This window comes from Sceloporus occidentalis, unplaced genomic scaffold, assembly GCF_023333645.1.
Source record: "Sceloporus occidentalis isolate IW3139 unplaced genomic scaffold, rSceOcc1.0.p SCAF_8, whole genome shotgun sequence".
Lineage (NCBI taxonomy): Eukaryota > Metazoa > Chordata > Lepidosauria > Squamata > Phrynosomatidae > Sceloporus > Sceloporus occidentalis.
This window is the reverse complement of record NW_028316988.1, coordinates 38,103,878-38,125,162: the sequence shown is the minus strand read 5'-3', so window position 1 is coordinate 38,125,162 and position 21,285 is coordinate 38,103,878. Positions and strand designations below refer to the sequence as shown.

At 42.0% G+C, this 21,285-nt stretch overlaps 1 protein-coding gene across 5 annotated transcripts in view; it reads right to left on the bottom strand.

Moving 5' to 3' along the window:
* Positions 1 to 21,285, bottom strand: part of AFF2 (ALF transcription elongation factor 2) — a 400,785-nt gene that overhangs the window by 17,795 nt on the left and 361,705 nt on the right. For all 5 annotated transcript variants that reach the window (XM_089536318.1, XM_089536317.1, XM_089536319.1 and 2 more), the window contains 7 exons: positions 20,884 to 21,100; positions 18,959 to 19,095; positions 17,745 to 17,808; positions 14,955 to 15,091; positions 8,174 to 8,245; positions 7,201 to 7,294; positions 3,794 to 3,843 (listed from right to left, as the gene is read on the bottom strand). In XM_089536318.1, the coding sequence (XP_089392444.1) occupies positions 3,794 to 3,843; positions 7,201 to 7,294; positions 8,174 to 8,245; positions 14,955 to 15,091; positions 17,745 to 17,808; positions 18,959 to 19,095; positions 20,884 to 21,100 (771 nt within the window). The remainder of the gene's footprint in view (positions 1 to 3,793; positions 3,844 to 7,200; positions 7,295 to 8,173; positions 8,246 to 14,954; positions 15,092 to 17,744; positions 17,809 to 18,958; positions 19,096 to 20,883; positions 21,101 to 21,285) is intronic.

Below are 21,285 nucleotides of genomic sequence, written 5' to 3'. Positions count from 1 at the left end.
TGGGGAACTGCAACAGAGAAGGGAACAGAGGACGAAGTCTGACCACCTGTGACCACTGCAAAAGATCTGTCTGACAAATAAGATCTAAACCAGTCGAGAACAGAGTCTGAGAACCCAAGGTCAGAAAGTATATCAACTAGAAGACAGTGATCAACGGTGTCAAAGGCTGCTGACAAATCAAGAAGGATGACAACAGAGTAAAGGCCATTAGCCTTGGCCCGTAAGAGGTCATTTGAGATCTTAGTGAGAGCTGTCTCCGTAGAATGCCTTGGGCGGGAACCAGACTGGAAGGGATCGAGAATGGAATTGGCTTCAAGAAACTCAAGACAGCGAGAATAAACAACCTGTTCCAAAACCTTAGAAAGAAAGGGAAGAAGAGAAATCGGACGATAGCTAGACAGAGAGGAGGGGTCAAGAGAAGGTTTTCTCAGAATTGGGGAAATGAGAGCATGTTTGAAGTCCAAAGGGAAGGAGCCTTTAGAGAGAGAGAGATTGAAGATATGGAGAAGTGAGGGCAGAAAGGAGGGAGCTATAGAAATTAGAAGACGAGTAGGAATTGGATCAAGAGAACAAGTGGCAGGTTTGGAAGAGTTCAGAAGTGTAGAGAGTTCATCCAAAGAAGCAGGAGGAAACAGAGAAAATTTTTAGGCGAGGGCGATAGAAGATTATGAGCAGAAGAAGAATTGGGAGGGACTATCTCAGAGCGAATAGTGGTGATCTTTGAGATGAAATAATTAGCAAAGCCATTAGGAGAGAATGATGAAGAGAGAGGAGGAGAGGGAGGTTTAAGCAAAGTGTTGAAGGTGGAGAACAAAAGCTGCGGGCGCCTCTCATTGGCAGAGATAAATGATTTGTAATAATTCACTTTTGCATGAAAAGGAAGAAGGAACAAATTTGTAATGAATAAAATCAGCCCACTGTTTGGACTTTCTCCAAAGATGTTTGGCCGTTCTAGAGCAGGACCGGAGAAACTTAATGAGGGGGGGGGTAAGCCAGGGCTGAGGCCTAGACATAGAGGAAGAAGTGCGTACAGAGTTAATAGTTGGGTAGAGGAGGGAATTTCAGCAGGTGTTGTACATCAAGCGACCTGGCAAGAAGCAACACCTGCTGAAGTCCTTTCTCCTATATAGCCATGAAAGTTACAGCAGCCCCCTTCAGTTTTCACTCTGGCAATCCTAGGTGGGGGATCTGCTCTGGATTTAGAGAGCCAAAAGTTAGAGGTACTCCCAAAGTTTGTAGCATGGCATAGTGGTTTGAGTCTTGGATGATGATTCTGGAGATCAGGGTTAGAGTCCCAGCAAAGCCACAAAACCCACTGACCTTGAGCAAGTCATGTGCTCTCAGTCTCTGAACAAATCCTGCCAAGAAAACCCCTTAGGGTTGCCATAAGTCGGAAATAACTTGAAGGCACACAATGACAACAACAACAAATCCAAATGTATAAGCTCATTTTGCAAACAGGGGTCAGCTCCTTTAAAGTCAAGACTAAAATCGAGAGAGGATCCACTGCACTACTCAGATGGAAGTCACCTGATGCCTCTGTTGGTAGCTGGAGAACAGCAGGAGAGGGCTGTTTACTCTCATATTCTATTTGCAAGCTACAGGTATGCATTTATTTACCATAGCAAACAACGTGCTGGACAAGACAGGTCTATGCACTGTAAAGCTCTTCTTGTCTTTTTATGTGCCTATAGGTGTTAGTTTGTGTGTAGAAACTATAGCCTCCCCCCCTCCCCCTTGGAGGATGATAGATATAAACATATCTTATAGCTGTAATGATTTTTCGATTGGCTGTTAGAAAACATTCAGTGCACATTATCAGCTTACTATCAAAGCATTGGGTGGAAAGAACAATGGCAATTTGGTACAAAATCCAGGTCCTCCCTCCCCAATAAGCAGTGCACTGTTCTTGAAAGCTCCCCATGGAATGATGAAAGGAGCATTGGGGTACACATAGGAGGATTATGGATACTTCTATAGGAGTCTTTAAATACTGCTGTTCCAGCTTGTTTCTGTCTGGCACCAGTTCATCTGTGCAGGGCTTTCAAAGTAACTATGCTTTGAGTTACCTACTTAGTGTTGCGCTAATGATCTCATTTGGATTTTTTTTTAATTCTAATACCAGCAATTAGGAAACATCTGCTGGCTGAGAGCAGCACTGTGAGGCTGCCCGATGCAGTGTCATACACTCAGGCAAAGCTCAACAAGCGCTGGTTTCCGGTTACACGATTAAGGTTCATGGCTTAAACATTTGACGCTGATATGAAATCTTTAACATGCATGCAAAACTGACATAACTTCAACCCTCTCTGCTATTTTATGTACATCTGCTTCATATGCTGTGGTTAGAGATAATGCCATTTGACACCACTTTAGCTGCCATGGCTCCATCCTACAGAATCCTGGGATTTGTAGTTTTGTGAGGCACTGGCACTCATTTGGGAGAGAAGGCTGAAGACCTTGAAAAACTACAAATCCCATGATTCCACCTCTCCTTCCCCAATCCCTTGGTCCATTTAAAAAGGTTAATTGTTGCCCCTAGATCAGTACATTTTTTTTTAAATTTTGCTAAAATAAAAATAATCAGTGTTTAAATATGTGAATCCTTTGGGAGCTGGGACTGAAAAAATGGCCCTTCCATATGCCCCCTGTGCCTATCCCTGGAATTGAGGGAGGCAGTCACTGGTTTATATGGCAATGGGAAAGAGAAGGATCAGAGTAGTGTCTGAATGGGTAAGTGCGATTATTCACTATGAGTCCCTGAACTGGGAGGAATAATAATAATAATAATAATAATAATAATAATAATAATAATAATAAGGCACCAGTGTGAGGCTGGAGGGGGCAGAACTACAAAAAGTTACTTCTTTGAACTACAGTTCTCCAGATGCCCAGCCAGCATAGTCTGTGACTGCTTTATGCTGCCGAATGGGAAGGCGGGCTCTGATGGGGCAAGACCATAGTTTATTGGCAGAATATTTTTTTAAATATTTGATATACAATGGGTCCTTGGTATCTGCTGGGGTTTGGTTCTAGGATCCTCTGTGGACACCAAGATCCGTGGATGCTCAAGTCCCATTAAATATAACGGCACAGTAAACTGCTGTCCCTTATGTTAAATGGCAAAATCTAGATTTGCTGTTTGGAATTTATATGTTTTGAATATTTCCAGTATTTTCAACCATCCATGGATAAAGCATCTGTGGATACGAAAGGCCAATTCTGTATCCTGCTTTACTCTCCAGTATGCCTTGGATATTATGTAGTAAGCCCAGGTATAACACAGACAGAGTCTGGAATAAAACAAATGTGTGACTGATCGATCTTATACTACTCTTTCAGATTTGCGACCGGGCTGTTTTTGCATTGATAAAAGGGTCCAGATAATTGGCTGAGACAAGTGCCTTTACGTATCCACTGCTATTATGCCTCCAGTTTTATTCAACAGCACTTATCATATATCAATGAAATATTTATTGGCCTCTCATTACTGAACAAATCTCTGGGGGGAAAAATCATTACCCTGGAGATTAACTTTACTTTGGCATCCAGGGATGACATACCATTTTCAAGCCAATTAACAGCTATTTTTATGGTCCTCATTTGGCTTTAAGAACCAAACTGATGAAAAACTGGGATCAATCAATCCACATGGACCTTTTTCTTGTTCTCTTTGTCAAACTGTAACTCACGGAACATTTAACCTGAATATAACAACTCATCTCCATCAACAAAAAAGGCCTTCCCCCGTATCTCATTTAATTGCTAATTTCCAAAGCGAAAGAACACTTACTTTCCATTGCCCCCCCACGGGGACGGAGCCTGTGAAACTTTGGACGAATTCTGTTAGAAGAAACAAGATTGAGAATCAAAAGATAGGCCTTCTTTCACTCAGCAGAGATACAGAAGAAGATTTCAATTGCATTAATATTGATCACTTTAAGACAAGACGTTTCGTATTTCAGTAGAGAAGCACAACATTATATAAAGGACCATAGGAGCAAAATAATTTGTTTTATATGGCCCCCCGCCTCCCAAAAAAGTAGTGCTAGAAGAGCTTTGGTTGGGTAATTAGCAAGCTTTAACTAAGAGCTCAAAAGTCAATAAAATACACAATATCCTAGAACTCCAGAATAAATGAATCAAACACTTTTGATTGAAGAAGTGGTTTAATTATCCTTATCTAAAATTCCTTCTGCAAAGGATGCTTTTCACCGTGCGAGGAAAAATGGGCAAACTTTGCATCAGGACACAAAACCTCAAGATGATCATTTGAAAGGAGGGGAAATTGCACTGCATTGCTGATAACAGCAGTATATTTCAATCAAAGGTTGGAGGAAGTCTTGCTTCATATTGGGAAGCCCGGCTTTCATAGCTAGAGGTAGCAACCAGGAGACAAATACAGTGTAACACTCTGTGCATGCATCTCTGCATCTCCCACCAGTTATTGACACTGGGGCACAGTAACAACTGCTCAGGTGCTAGAGGATGGTGAAGGAGAGGGAGAGTTCTGATCAGTGGAACTGCCTCTTGTCCCCACTGCAGTTCTTGAGTTAGAAAGAAGATAAATTATTATTGTTACAATGGACCCTTACCTTATGTGGGGATCCATTCCAACACCCTCCCCCATGTGTAAGGCGAAAATGTGTATGCTCGAGCCCCATTGAATATAATGGGGCTCGTGCTCGCAGTGTGGGTCATGCGGTTTGGTCGTGTGGCTTCAGCGTAAGCTGAAAGCCGCGTATAGTGCTATTCTCTCTATCTGGAGAATAACAGGGATTGGAGGCCATTCAATGGCTGCAGGAGTGCCTTGTCTGGGGCATAACAGCTGGTATGTATGTGGAGACAAAGGACTATAGGCAGAGTTTCTTTTATCCAGAATTTTAAAACCCAAAATTGCACAAATGAGTGGCTGAGATAATGACATCTTTGTTTTCTGATGGTTCAATGTACACAAACTTGTACATTGTATTTAAAATATTGTATAAAGCTACCTCCAGGCTATGTGTATAAGGTGTGTATGAAACCTAAACTAATTTTGTGCTTATTCTTTAGTCCCAATGTCCATTATGCATTTATATACGAAAACAAGCATTCCAAAGCCCAAACAAACAAACAAACAAACAAACAAACAAATACCAAAATCCAAAACCCTTCTAGTCCAAAGCATTTTGGTATAGACCCTCATGCCCATCCAAAAGAAAACTATGGTGGGTTACAGACCGCCGAAAAGCGGCGGCCTGCACCCACCCCATTCCCCGCTGGATCGGGGCTTCAGTGACCAGAGCGGCAGCCGCTGAGGCCCCGATCCGCCACTTTCCAGGTGGCGGGGAAGCAGCAAAAGGACCCTTCCCCGCAGCCAGGAAAGGGGTGTCATTGGGGCTTCAAGCCCCAAGGACACCCCGCGGCAGCGGGGAGGAGGAGAAAGGAGCTGCTTGGCCCCTTTCTCCCTTGCGTCGCTGGGCGCAGCCATCTAAAAGCTGTGCCCAGCGAAGCAAGACTAGGAAAGAGCTCCGTTTCGGAGCTCCTTCCTGCTCCGACGAAAGGGCACATTCTGCGCCGCCTCGTTCGTGATGCCATCATGGCGGCCCCCATGTAGATGGGGCGCCGCCATTTTGTACGTCCTCTGGACGTATTAGGCTTGGGGGCGTCAAGAAGTGATGCCCCTTTTTAAATTTAGGACGTCCTGAGGACGTCCCTTATGGCAGTGTGTAACCCGCCATCGTATACATCACCTTGCCTGACATGTATATATATCACCAATAAATCTGTGGCATTAACTTTGAATACGTTAACCTGACAACAGAAGTGGCCCATTCTAAGCATTCAGCATCTGCCCCTTTATGGAGTATATGACTATGTTACAGCAACTGTTCAAAATCCAGCTGGCAACAGCAATACAGATGACTTTGTCACTGTTTAATAGTTTTGAGATACACTATGAAGGTCATCAGTGGTTGCTGTTTCCACACTAGGATCCTTTAGCCCTGGGAAGCATTGCTTTTCTGAAGTCAGTCTGGAAGTGGAATTAAAATGATACTTTAGGCATCATTTCATATCACACTAGCTGCCATAAAAACCTGTTGATGTTGTGCCGGTAGGTAAGATCAGTCCATAATGGTTACTGAGAAAGAAGTCCCATATTGTAAAGGTCTCATTCATTAAAGGGCTGGAAGCAGGAAAGAAAAAGCAAAAAGCTACCAGTTCAAGAGCCAATTGCAGTAAAAGATTTAAACTATCCTTTCCTCAACAGCAATAAAAAATCGCAACCCAAGTCTGGGGAAAAAAGACAGCAAGTACAGTATGGAAAATCCTGGTATGCATTAACCTGACAATGGTAGTAGCCCATTTTTAATGTGACGTTAAATCAATTATGTAGCCTGCCAAAGTCCCTAGTGTGGTCTCTCCTGAAATGCCCCTGAGTCCTCCATGGTCCAACCCTCAAAACAGAGAATTGCATCCAGAGAAGCCTCCAGCAGAGGCAATATTTTAAGCCTGTTTCAGGCTTTGCAGATCTTTTTTGGGAACCAACACCCTATTTCAAAAAGAAGATGTGACCACTGGGGTCAGCATTAGGTAAACAAACATAGGTTGGTGCAACCTAGAGGGGTTTGAAGGTCTTCAAAATAGTGCAAGGGTGGTGCCCACCCTTGCACTAAATCATAGTTTGGCATCATACAAACAAGCACAAGCGAGTCTTGTGTTCATAACAAATTACCATGCTGAAGGTGGCCCTCCATTGTCTCTGGCTATATTTTAACAGGCATCCCCTCTACTGGCCTGAATCTTGTTCTTAGTTCTAACTACAGAAGAACTATTGAATCAATCAGATTTATCTGTGTGTTGACTCACAATTCAAAAATCAGTTCCATGGGTCTCTTCTACTTGGAACTAACCAATAGGATCCAAGCCCCCCCCCCCCTCTCTATATATATTTGGAGCCCTTTTAAATTATGTTGGAGGCCTCCTCTCACCCCAAACCTGGTGTATGTGGGGGGAAGTGTCTAATTAATTACGTGTCTAATTTTAAAAAAAGTATGCCGCTCTGAGAGTGTATAAATACTCTAAATAGATAAATAAATAAGTGGGGGACGAATGAAACAAGTAACTAAGTAGTTACATAATTTGTGTGCTTGTGTCCATGGGGTGCTAGCAGAATGAGAATGGATATCATTTTAGATTAAACCAAGTGATGGTTACCTTAAAATATTCCATCAGAGACCTGGAGTACTTCATAGCATGGTCCTTCTTTAGTTTAAACATTCTCAGGTACAGAAGGGATAAGCATCGGTAGCTGTGTTAAATTGGGGGAGAAAAAGATGTTATTTAATCTTAACAAAGATGCAAATTGGAGGGAGAATTTAGGAAAGGTAAAATCCTGCTAATGTTATACAGATTTAAACAGTCCAGTGCTCTCTATATGCTGAGGTCCTTTATACCCCTTGGTGCTCTTCTAACTCTGATAACTTCCCAAAAGAGACCAGAAATGGATGGGAGTAATGGTCCTAGGTCCCTCAGCAGCAAACCTCACCAGCTATGCATTGGGCATAGTTAAGTATCCCCTTGGCACTGACGTCACCATAGTTCTGTCCCAAAATTTTCAATCAGCTTCAGAACCATAGCTCAGAGAGCCTGGAAACTGGGGACATATGCACTAGGCCAAAGTACCTTTGATTTCAGCAGGAGAAATTTAAGGACACAATTAAGTTTCATTTCATAATGGTTGGGAAATGTGTCTTCCCTGAGCCACATGGGGTCTATGAAAGAGTTCCATGCAACATCAAGGAGAAGGCAGATGTTGAGATGTTTTGAATCCCACTCCCATCAGATGCAAACAACACAGCAAAAGATGTCAAGAATTGTAGTCTAAAGGTTGCATCAGGAAATGTTTCTCTTGGTTGGGGGGGGCATAGTGTGGCCCACAGTCTACATGCATCCCCTGGGCACCACTTTTGTGTCCTAAAATGTCCTTCAAAGCTTCCCAACCCCATCACATTTTTAAATGCCCTCAGATCAGGCAGAAAGCCTCCCAAATGCATGAAAACATGCAAAAGAAACCCCTGCATTAGCAGTGGGCCCCTGTTGGCTGTCAGCCTTGATAATAGCCCCATGATGCCAAGTTCTAATATTCACTCTGGTTTAAATAATATAGAAACATGGACAGTTTTCTCACCATAGAACTGCCAGTTTCTTGTCTCCTTCTGTGGCAGAAGAGCCAGTGAAGTTCTTGAGTCTCATTGCATACCTTGAGAGAGAGAGATTTAAGACAGAGTTGCTAAGCGTCAATGGATGCTTAAGTGAAAGCTGGTGACACTCTAAAATGATTGTTCCTTAAAGCAGATAACATGAATTCCAGTGCTGCACTTTTATAATTTTACTGTCCTGTTGCTATCTCTGTGGCATAAAGCTCTCTGGGTAAAACTTTAGAGCGGTGGCATATGAACAGATTATTTGGGAACAACACAATGACAAAGCTTTCTGAGCCAGATGAAATCTATTTATTTACCTGTTTATGTGTAATTAATTTTGAGCATGCTTATCCAGTCTACAGTCCCCACAAGACTTTCAATAACTACTGAGAAAACTAAAAGCATTGATAAAATGTCAAGTTGTATATAACAAATAAGAGTAATGCCAGCAACATCAGCCAGCCAGTGACATTAAGGTAAAATCTTTGGAAAGAAATGATGGAGGAAAGAGGGAATAATCAGTAAAATGGGATCAAGTAATCCTTGAGAAGCTTGGGCAGATAGGATTGTTTTGACCTGGCATCTAAAATGTTAATAGTGATGAATGTCATATGGATGGATATGACTAGAGAGCACAGTTCACAAAAAGAGGTCCATCCTTTATGTGACTACCACCCACCTGAAAGTAGTGTTTTATCCATCCATCCATCCATCCATCCATCCATCCATCCATCCATCTCCTACCCTCTATCTAAAGATCTCAAGGTGGCATACAATAAAACTAGTTGACTAGTTTGAAGAGCACAGATACTAAAAGTGATGTTTAAAAACTATAAACACATCAAATAATTTTATAATTTAAAAAGACAGATTAAAAGAGTTAAATGTTTTAAAAGGAATTAAAACCACACACATACGGGGGTATTTGGTAAAGTTGGCTTGTAAAAAACAAAACAAAGCAAAACAAAAACCCCAAAACAAAAGGGTGGAACCATATATACTCATGAATAAGTTGAGGGTGGCTTTTGGGGCCAAAATTATGCATTTTGATATGACCTGTGGACAATTTGAGGGTTAAACATAGAGGCATGTAACAAAGGATGTAAGGGATGAAGCAAAGGAAAATGATGCCAAAGAACTTACGAAATTCCAGCAGACATAACAGTTTGTGCTCACCCTAAAGGCTGGATGGATAAGGAGGGAATTAGACAGATGCACAATGACATCCTCTGAGACCTCTTGAGAAATCCTGGAGGATATTCTTGTCATTGTGCATTATATGAACACAGACAGATCTTGTCCATTGCCCTCCACTCTGTCCTGGCCACTACAGGGGTGTATTGAAGGAGGAAGGTGAGTCTTGCAGGAGGTGAGATTGAGATAGGGCATAGTTCTAAACCAGATTTCCAGCCTTTGGTGGAATCCATCTATGGATGGATGTAGTGGGTGATGAGATGAACTGAAGATGGAAGTCTTACCAGTGGTGCTACCAGGTTTGGCCATAAGACAACCCTGTTCATGTTCCTTATTCAGTGATTCATATCTATTCCTTTATAAAACTATCATTTATAAGAACTATTTTTACATTGCTGTTGTTGTCTGCCTTCAACCTGTTTCCAGCATACGGCAACCCTAAGGTTCACCTTAGGGGTTTTCTTGGCAAGTGTCTTCAGAGGGGTTTGCCATTGTGATCCTCTGTGGCTTACAGTGTGTGGCTTGTCCAGGGTCAACCAGTGGGTTTCAAAGGCCCCAGCCAGGATTTGAACCTCTTCTCCAGGATCGTAGTCTAATGCTCAAGCCTCTATACCACTTTTTATCAAGTGAAACCATTCAACCCAGTAATTTCTATTCTGATTGACCAATGGCTTTTCAGTGCGAGAGATGCTTTCCAGCCTGCACATGTGTTCTGAAGCTTGCATGAGCCCATGAGCCTTGCAACAGGGCTGCAAGCAAGCATTCCTGTCTGGACAACTGAGCTATGGCCCTCTTTCTGTGCAACAGTTCCTGTTCTGGCTGCTGAGTGAGGAAAGTTGGATCCCTTTCTTCTCTTCTTTTTTCCTAGTCCCCATCTTTCTGATGAAAGGGTTTCTCCCCACCCCCATACTCCATGCATTTAGCCTTATGAAAATCAAATCATCATATAAAAACCATTGTTCTGAGCCTTAATACAATTTCACAGGTACTTGTGTTAGAATAAGTAATAGAGTTCAGTGTTGCATAAGAAAGTTTTAAGGTGTTCAGGCCGTCTCATTTACAAGGCAGTAATGGAGTGCAGACGAACTGCGCTACTTTTACCACTTCAGAACACTGCCACCCTTGTCATTGGCATCATTATGCGCTTCAATATAAAACCTGCTTAGTTCAGTGCTCCCCCCCCCCGTCGTATGCGCTTGATGATTGCTCCCGTCATACTTGACAGGTCAGGCCAAATAACAAAGATTCGTACTGTTCAAGGATGTGCAATCTTAAAGGGATGGGATTTAAAGATACATTTAGTGTAAATAGCCTTGGCAGTCATATTTCGGGCATCCTGAGTCACTGCAATGCATTGCTCATTCTCACAAATCAATATCATTTGTGTGCACCCATGCCTCTTGAAGAGCTATAATTAGCAAACTGGACGAAAACAAAGGTCTGCTAAGAGCAAACGCAACAAGAAGAGACAGAGAATGGTGCTCTTTTGTGTTGCATGCTCCAGTTCTGGGATAAACACAACATCTTGAGCATGATCCAGACATTACTTCAAGGCAGATGTGGTGACAATATACCCACCTCTTTAGAATGTGGGTACAACCCAATCATGTAAAATATCAAGAGAATGAAATTGGCTGATTTAATGATCAAAAGAGGCATATAGATAATGAGTGCTTACTCCCCGCCCTCCTGACCTACCCACAACCACTTCTCTCAAGCTTTTTTAAGAGTGAAGGATCCTGGGATTTATTGTTCATCCACTTTTCCAAACTCACTTGAATTGTGCCTAATCAGACACATGGCCATATAATGGTGTGCTGCTAGGAATGATACTTAGCATATGAGAATGACATCCATTGCATGAGAACTCAAGGGGACAGTTGCACAGTTGTACAGGAGTAAACACGGCTATTTTCTTCTGTCTCTGAGCTATGTCTTTGGCATGAGACTTTTATCAACTTTCTGAAGTCCACATCTACCAGGTCACTCTGGTCCACACATTTATGTCCTTAATTTTTTTTTTCTTCCCTAATTTTCTATTTGTACATTCTTTGCACAGGGGATCTTGTAACACCTTGGAGACTAACTAGGCAAAAGATGTTATAGCATAAACTTTCATAGACTTATGCTGCAACCTCTTTCATACAGTTAGCCTCAAAGATGCTACAAGATCCCTTTGCATATCAATATTCCAGACTAACATAACTATGGCCCGGTACAAACGGGCGGGAAGCGGCATGCTGGCGTTGATTCTAGGGTTCGGGAGCATGCATCAACTGCACACTCTGGAACCCTAGTCCGTACGGACGCCAACATCATGGCGGCCTCCCATCTGCATGGGGGCCGCCATGATGATGCCAATGCGTCCGGATGTCGCTGGCAGGAAGTGGCGTCATGGCGGCACCCCTTCCTGTTTGTGACGCCACTAGGTGGCACAGTGGGACATGTATGCAAATAGCTGCCCACCATTGCTTCAAAGTGCCGGGTAATGGGGATATGTTGGATCAGCTCTGGGTCCACAATTCTTCAGGCTACTTCCCAAGTAATCTGTCCCATGCAGAAACCACCTATGTAAAGGGTCAACTATTGTTACATTTTTAAGATGCTTCTCTGATTATCTTTTTCCATTTAAACCTAATTTAAGTTTAGATTTGGGGTAAAGACTTGACTTTTGCTTTTAATTTTCTGGAAAGGGCCACATGCACTGATAATATTATGAAGACAACCCAGAATAAGTAGTGTCACCCAGGGTTCGAGTCGAGAGCCAATACAATAAAGAGGAGACTCTCTTGTAACCTAAGATCTTAGCCTCATATGACTGACTAGTCTGGTTTACTTCTGTTTTAACATTATGTATGATCGCTCTACTGCACTATAACCTCCTTTGTAGTCTCTCCTTTCTGTTTAAACCAGAGCTGCATGCAAATACACATTCTGAAATATTTACAAGGCATATTATTTCCCCAAAGATAACAGCTTCTTTTCAAATCCAGTACATTTCTGCTATGTAAACAAATACTCATTCATAATGCAAAGAGTGTACTATTTCCTTATTGATGCTCCTTAGTCGCCTTCCTACGCTGCATTTTTTTCATGTTAAAAATCTATGTCACTGAGAGACATATATTCTAGCAGTGTGTTTACACACGTAGCACATGGCTGATGCATACATATGATTGCTGCAACATCCAACAGTAGCTTGCATGTGTGAATGACCTTCAAGGACCCCATACATTCCCATACAGAACTTATTTTAATCACTTGAAATGCAAAACATTTCAGTGGAATCCACTAGCACATTCAGATGCCAGCCAGAGAGTTAAGAAATTGTTTTGATAGGGACTTCAACATATGATTAAGTGATATGTAATAGACATGTTACAATGAAAATAATAATAACAATAATAATAATAATAATAATAAGAAGAAATGAGTTGGAAGATTTGGACACACTTCTACAGCTTCAGTTCATCTAAAAGCAGAACAATGTTTCATTCACTGGGGTCATGCAAATGACTGGTATGCTCCTTTCTCCCTTGTGAGGTATTCAGCCTTCTCTGTCAGAGAGCTCTGGTGCCACAGCAAACTACAAATCCCAGGATTCCTTACACTGGAGCCATGATGATTAAAGTGGTGTCAACGGCATTAACTCCATCATAAGGTATGGTGGAAGTGGTAGTCCCACAATGTTTGGAGAGCCACATGTTTCACTTTATTGTCCTATAACAATTGGAAACGGAAAGACTGGGTACTTAAGCTTCTGACTGTCTTGTGGTCATTGTTTCTAGCGAACAGTGATATAGATATTGGCTGGAATCTTGTTAGGATCATAGGCATGCCTAACTTGAGGTTGTATGTCTGTATATATTGTTTTGGATGAAGCAAAAGGGACTATTGATCAGTCACTTGCATTCCATCTAAATTTCTAAAACCTTCCTGCCAAGCAGGTGTCAAACCCTATGGGGAAATTTCTACAGCTGTTAAATGGCTGCAAAGCAAGATGGCCAAGCAGCAGAGACTGCCTTCCATCTTTGCTTCAGTGTCCCAGGGAAAGAGGAAGAGATGTGAGGACCTAATTCCTCTTTGGCTGCATCTGCACTGCAGAAACAATCCAGTTTGAAATCACTTTAACTGCTATGGCACAATGCTATGGAATTCTGGGAGCTGGTTTGTTGTGGCACCAGAGGTCTCTGACAGAGAAGGATAAATGTTTCACAAAATGACAGTTCCCAGAATTGTTAAACTGGATTATTTTTGAGGTGCAGATGCAGCCTTACTCTCTGCCTGGAGAACTGTACCAGGGACAGGTTGTAGCATGAAGCTGGATAGTTGCCAGAAGAAGACTTGCCAAACTTTATGTTCTTCTCAATACAAGACTTAGGTTTGGAGACATGGAACTGTTTATAAATTATTTTGTCAACTGCTTTGACCATTATGAAGAAGTGGGCTAGCAATATTCTAAGTAAAGCAGATAAGTCCTTTTTTATTTTCTTAATTAGGATAACAGCTTTATATATACCATGATTCAGTTGCTATTTAAAAAAGTGATGCCCATGTTAAGTGTGAATCACTGCAGCAAAACAAATTAACTGAAAAATGATCATGGGACAAAATCTATTAATAACTCCAGCATCTTCATGCATCCCTCATATTTACCAATCCATAAATAGAGCTGGGCATACTGATCAATAGAACTATTTTTATCTCTGTCAAGTTGAAACTTAGCCTCCCTTGTGGAAGGTTTTGGCAAACTCTTCATAAAAGGAAGGCACTTCCAAAGCATTTCGGTTCCTGAAATTAGGCATAAAGTACTATTTCCTAGGAAAGTTAGCAAATAGGGGATTTCTGGACTGTAACGGTTAAACTTTAGGGCACACAAGGAACAGCTCAGTTAACAGGCACAAGCAAATTATACAAAAGAGTAGGAAGTAATTCCTCCCTGCCAAACCCCTTTGCTTTCTATGGAACAGCAACTCTTTAAAATTGAGCACTCAATTTTGGTATTAATTAATGTTGAGTTATGTAGAGGCATGTAAATGTCATAAATTAATAAATATGACTTGCTAAATTTCTCTCTCTGTGTGTGTATCCTAGATGAGCACTTGTAAGCTGCAATCTTATCTGCCAAATTTCATCCTGGAACAATTTTTATAGCTAAATTGTAAACCTCTGGAAACCAGGATTTCTAACTGCGATCCCAATGGACTCCTCTTAATGTTTGGAATGACATAACTATCTGTTTTAAAAGACAAGTGTCACTGCCAAATGGTGAAATTACCATGCTTTACTTCCACCCACTACATTTCAATTTTAATTTTATGAATATTGCAAATTATATAACACACACATTATAACCTCTAACGGGGCTAATTTATAAGAGCAGTGTCCATCAATTATAAATTTTCTGTGACATTAATAAAATGCCAGGAAGAACTAATTATGATGACTTCTGAGATGAAGATGCCTTGGACTAATCATTAATGAGGTTGAGATGATACTTTTAAAAAACGGAGCAAGTTCTAATTATGAGTGAAATGAGATTATGAAAATGATCACAGAAAAGACATTAACCTGATGAGTTCCACAGTCTCAGAGTACATGGTGTATGGAGATTTTGCCTCTAATGGATCGCGCTCCATAGCGTTCCCACACTCAATGAAGGAAAGGGCAGCGTCAGCATAATTCACCGCTTTGCCAAACTTTTCCAGCTGGGGGGAAAAAAGTGGAAACAGAGAATATGTTTAAGGTAATATTCAATTTTGACTTTGAGATAAGAAATCTTGAATTAAGCTAAGCCCAATTGTCAATTAAAGCTAGATGATAGTTTGCATGTTTGATCAATGCAGCTGACTGCCAGCTCTTGGCCATTTTTCACTCCAGTGCACAAGGAGTGATCCATGTGTGCAACTGATGTTGATAGATATCTGGGTAAGCAGAGGCATCCTTGCAGTGACAGGATATTTCAAACATAGTGTTCTGTCCTTTGCAGAGCAAAAATGCCTTTGAACCTCATCTATTAGCCTCCTTCCTTCTATATTGCTGTATCCCCTGTTGAAGGCAGGAAAAAAGACCAAGTTTATGAAGCTTGTGCTACAAGTCCTTTCACAGGTGCTTTCAAAGGTGTTACATACTAATACCCTAGACTAACACAGCTATGTCTCTGATTATATACAATCAGTTGCACAGTGCCATTATTTAGCAGAAGAGGAGTGCTGCCAAGGTGTAACTACACGAGTGTAGATTATACACTAAGCAAGCACAATGTAGGGTCTTGGCCCAACAACATAGCACAAAAAATGCAAAGCTACGTTTAACATCACCATGAGTTTAACTCCAAGTGGTAAAAGTAGTTTGGAAAGACAATGAAAACCATTCCAGGTAATAGAGAAGATTTCTGCCGACAAAAAGACAAGAATTAGCAAGGAAATCCTGTAAAATGATGGCAAGGGAGGGCTCAGTGAAGAAAGGGTCAAATCAGAGGTTTTCTTTGTAATGAAGGATATGAAGGAGGCCTGTGTTGGTCATCCAATGCTGCATTAAGTTGTTAAACAGTGCCTGTCTTGGCATTCCAGTAAAAGCACAGGGGACATCAAACAACATGTGACAGGAAAGAGCTGCCTGCAGGCAAGAACATGATGCGCGGTGCCTTTTTGCGTTAGTGCTGCATGAGAAACAGCCTGAATTTTGCCAGGCTCAGATAAAGGTAACAAGATGGAAGACTTGTCAACAGTCCAAGTGAATCAGGATGGGGGTGGGGGTGGGTGGGAGAATGGACTGGCATGTTATATGGGGGCAGTGGTGAGCCTCTGCCTGTAAATATTTGCTAGCAACAAAGAGGCATTGGACAACGTGACTGTTCTTGGAAAGGTCAATCAGCCATAGAAGGTGTTGACAGCCTGCTTCTGCAACCCTTTTCAGTGGATGGCATTCTTAATGAGCCAGTGCACCAAGCATCAGCAATCAGCAGCCGCCCACTTCTCAGAGCAGACAAGTCAAGAGATACGAATCCTACATCAGTGATGAGCAGAGTGGCTCAAAAGATCATAGCTCAATCATAGAACACCTGCTTTGCATGACAAAAGTCCCAGGGTTCAGTCTTTTTAGCACCTGGAGTGAAGGTCTATTGTCTGAAGCTGTGAAAGACAACTACTAGGGATCCTGGAGGCCTGTAAAACCTCAGCTAGATGGTCAAAGAGTCCAACCTAGGATAAAGGAGTTTCTTGACTCATCGTGCAGCTCTGAGTAATGGGACAGGTGGCAGCGCTGTTAGCTTTGCATGGAAGTTGGCTGATTGAAATCAGGATCAAAACCCACCAAACATGACAGTGCTAGGTTGAATATGGGATGGGGCTTCTGTAGCATTAACCCTTATCAGAGCCTGGATCATGAGGGGGTATTGCAAAGCTCTGGCAGGCAGAACTATGGCATGTTTCGTACTTCTACTCCACAAACTCACATCGGTGGTGTAGAGAAATGGCCAGCTCCTTTCCTATAGCTGGATGCACAGCACTGAAGGTGGCCAATACCCTTGGTTCCTTATGTTGTGGTAAACAGGAATTAAGAATTTTGTGTTGACCAAGGAGGTATCCAATACCTCCTTGTGTATTGCTTTCTCTCTGGTTGTGCAGTGCTTGCTACCCTATATTAGTCTATAGGAAACACTCTAAGGGAAACCTAACAACCTGTCTCTATGTCTACTACCCTTTTTAGACACATAAGCACTTGTATAAGTGAAGAGCCCTTTGGCACTTAGGGACAGTCCCCAAAGCAGACTCTTGGAAAGCTAGAGGAGGCAAAGTTTTCCTTTGAAAATAATTGTGTGCTCCTCCCACTTTGAGAAAGTGAAAAATAATTTTTTTTATCCACCTGAGAGTAAACTTATAGTGACTTCGAGCTTCACTTGCAAGGCTGGTGTGGCTTGCGGCAGTCTAAAGGGACTGCACTTTTCTCCTTGACCTTCCCAACTTCTCCATCCACATTGTAGGTCAAGCTAAATAGGTTGTGGTCAAGGAGATCAAATCTGTCTTTCCCACCTTGAAAGTGTTCTTGCATACAGAAGCTGTTTCTCCATTGGCTTCATTGCCTACTTTCAACAGTAAATCTAACTTTGAACTTTCTGACTGTTTCCACTTGGTCAGAAGACAGCGCTGGGAACACTCTGCGTTACTGGGCAGACAATGTGCAAATCCTGTTAATTAATGGCACTGTGTGCGAATAATTAGTGTAATTAATTGCACACTTTAATAGGGCATGTAAATTAGAAGCGGCCCTCCAGCTTATCATGATACCTCTGCAAACTGCACCATAGTGCTGCATAAGCTGCCCAACCAGGCACAGAAAAGTGAGATTTTGGACACCTACCAGGGCATCTGCTTTGTGCTTTAGCTTCTTTGCCTCTTGCATATAGTAATCTGCATTGTGAAGCCTAAGGAAACAATAACAACAGCAATGAGCAAAAGCACCCCCTGAGGAGCTTGCAATTTCCACATTGGCCTTGCGGGTTTAGGTACAATGTTTAGCTTGCTACATAGCCTTAACTTTGACTCATTAAACCATTGTTAATTTCCTCCCTTTCTTAGAAAGATTTCAGTGTCATGTGTATCATTCTCCCCTTCATCTTTACAACAATCTTGTAATTTAGGTTAGGGTAAAGAAGGCTGCTGCCACATTATAAAATTAATGCAGTTTGATATGAAATTCTGGAATTTGTAGTTTGTTGTGGCACCAGAGCTCGCTGTCAGAGAAGGCTAATTTCACAAAATGACAAAATCCAGAATTCCATAGCATTGCACTATGTCAGTTAAAGTAGTGTCAAACTGCATTAATTCTGAAATGTAGGTACAGTTGAACAGAGACTGATGCAAACTGACCTGATCCTGAATCATCTCAGCTCCATGGCAAAGCAGGGATTTAATATCAGATTGCTTAATCTATGTTGGGTAGTCTAAAGGGTGGGAATCATGTGCTCCTCCAGATGTTGTTGGATGACAACTTTTAGCATTCCTCACCACAAGGTAGTCCACAAGGACTACTGAGGAGTTATAGTCCAACAATACAGAAAGGGCTGCAGGATTTCCATTCCCTGATATAACCATTACTTGCACTGCAACTTGTTTGTTATGGATTCCAGACATACAGTGAAACCATAATTTCATCTTCGTCCACTCAGATGGCATATTTTATTCTCTCATGTTTTTATTTTATTCAGCACAAAACTAGAACTAGAGTGTAGGCATTTTGTGACACTGTCACTCAAATTTATGTGCAGGAGAGGTCTGCACTACTGTTTAAAAAGGCCTCTCCAGGACCTAAACTGACCCAGGAAGGAGCCAAACAAACCTTTCTGCATGGCTCAAGAGCTAAAACCAATGTTCTGCAAGATAGACAATGCTAATTCTTCCTACAAATGCACTCTTTCATTTGTACCGACCAATTCACTTACAACTATCCTCCCCCCTCTCCCAACTTTGTAGAGAATGTGCATGTCCTCATAATGAAATCTGGACAATTATAGGTCCTGGGCAATTAAAAGTCTGAACAAGAAATGACCACATGGGTTTGATCTTACTACTTACATGTCATCAAATGTGATTTTAGGTCTTCTTGGCTCAGGATTCCCATTGGCAAAGGCAGAAGCTGTAGACCAGATGTCGTTGTCTAGATGGCTGCTGTCAAGCAGAGTATTTGGAGCTCTGCTGAGGGAGTCTTCCTCCTGCGGAAAGTGATTTTAATTAGCAGCCTCAGCTTTCATGCTAATAATACCTTTGCATGTCATATTGCGCACATCTGAGGTCCCGAAATTAAAAATCCAAGCACATATTTTGCATCTCGTGTACTTTGTGTCATAAGTCAAGCTCAGTAGATTAATTAAGCGCAAGTAGCTACATATCGCTCGCACAAGATTTCCCAACCCATCCTTGACGGGGTCACACTTCCCCTGAAGAATGAAGTTTGCAGTTTGGGAGTACTCCTGGACTCGTCTCTACAGTTGACATCTCAGGTGGAGGTGATAGCCAGGAGTGCATGGTGTCAACTTTGGCTGATATGCCAACTGTGTCTCTACCTGGCTCAGGGGAACCTTGAAACAGTAGTACATGCACTGGTAACCTCTCGTTTAGATTTCTGTAATGCGCTCTTCATGGGGCTACCTTTGTACCAAGTTCGGAAGCTCCAATTGATTCAGAATACTGCAGCCAGACTGATCACCAGGACACCAAGATCAGAGCATATAACACCGGTGTTGAAATCTCTACATTGGCTGCCAATTAGCTTCCGGGCGCAATACAAAGTGTTGGTTATTACCTATAAAGCCCTTCATGGCCTGGGCCCGAGTTACTTAAGGGAACGCCTCTCCCTACATAATCCACCCCTCACTCTCAGGACATCTGGCACAAAAATATCAGAACACCCCAAAACCAGGTTAAAAACGACCTCTTGTAAAATGTTTTCTGCGATGGCCCCTAGACTTTGGAACAACCTACCGGAAGAGATCCATCTTATACCTTTTTTGGAAACCTTCAAGAGGGCATTGAAGATGGATCTCTTCCGGCGGGCCTATCCAACAGATCTCCTCTGATCTGATTTTGAACATCTGAATATGATGACTCGATTCTTACGACTGTGAGCAATACTGTAACAACTCTTCCCCTTTTTATTTTTGATTGATGCCATGTCATGACGTACAAGCATTGCATGCAGAAGATTCCAGGTTGAATCTTTGGCATCTCCAGGTAAGGCTAGGGAAGAATCATGCCTGAAACCCTGTTGATCTGCTTCTTCCAGTCAGACCTGATTACATTGGACTGCAATGGTCCAAGGCAGCTTCCTATGTTCCTGTGAAGTTGCATAGCTGGGAGAAGGGGCTGTAGGAGTGGAAGTGGTGACGGCCAGGACAAACATTACTACATAGTGAAAAAGATCAGCCAGTTTGGCTTCTTCCTTTTGCACCTCAACTCCTCCAAGTTGGGCTACAATCAGTCCCTGGTGAACATCTGGTGCAACTGTAGCTGCAACACAAAGCTAGTGTGCTGTGTTTTACCAGGCCTGAAACAGACCATACAGGAAATGATGGATCAGCTGCCTGCTTTGGCAAAAGGCTGTCCTGGAAGAATGTGCTGTTTTGTTTTGGGAAGACCAGAGTTTTGAAAGAGATACACATTGAATCTCCTTTATCTGAAATGCTTGGAGCCAAAAGCCCTTTTGATTTCATTTTAATTTCTTTTTGAATATTTGAATATATATAATAAGATATGTTGGGGCCCAAGTCTAAACATGAAATTAATTTATGTTCCATATACAGTTTATGCATGTAGCCTGAATAATTTTGTGCATTAAAAATTGTGCATGAAAAGTTTGTGTACACTGAAGCATCAGAATAGATGGCAAAGGTGTCACTATCTGAATTTTGGAATTTGGGGGGGGGGGATTTTGGAATTCTGGAGAAGGGAGATTCAACCTGTAAGATAAATAGATGTTGAACAGTCATTTTTTGGCAACTTACACAGATTCCTTTTGCACTGGAAGAGGATTTGTTCTCATTCTTCCTGTGTTTGGAGCAGGTGTTGGCTTGCAGTGGGGCTGAGAGGGTATTCTCTGGACCAAAAGTGTTGTTGTCATTGTTGTTCTGCCTGGGTACTGCATCGTCCAACAGAGGCGACAATGGAGGCGGGAACAGCTTTTCTTCCCTTTTCTTTGTCACCTTTTTAAGGGGGTTGTTGCTGCCAAGGGGGGAAACAACACAGGACTAGTTATTATAAGTGGGATGCATATGCCACCCATTTTTGGAGTCCACTGTGCCACACAATGATTGAGAAATGAAACATCATACATGTTTCAGAATGTGGAACTGCAAGGCCGGGACATCATGTAGCCCTCCAGATTTTGTTAGTTTATCATACCCAAC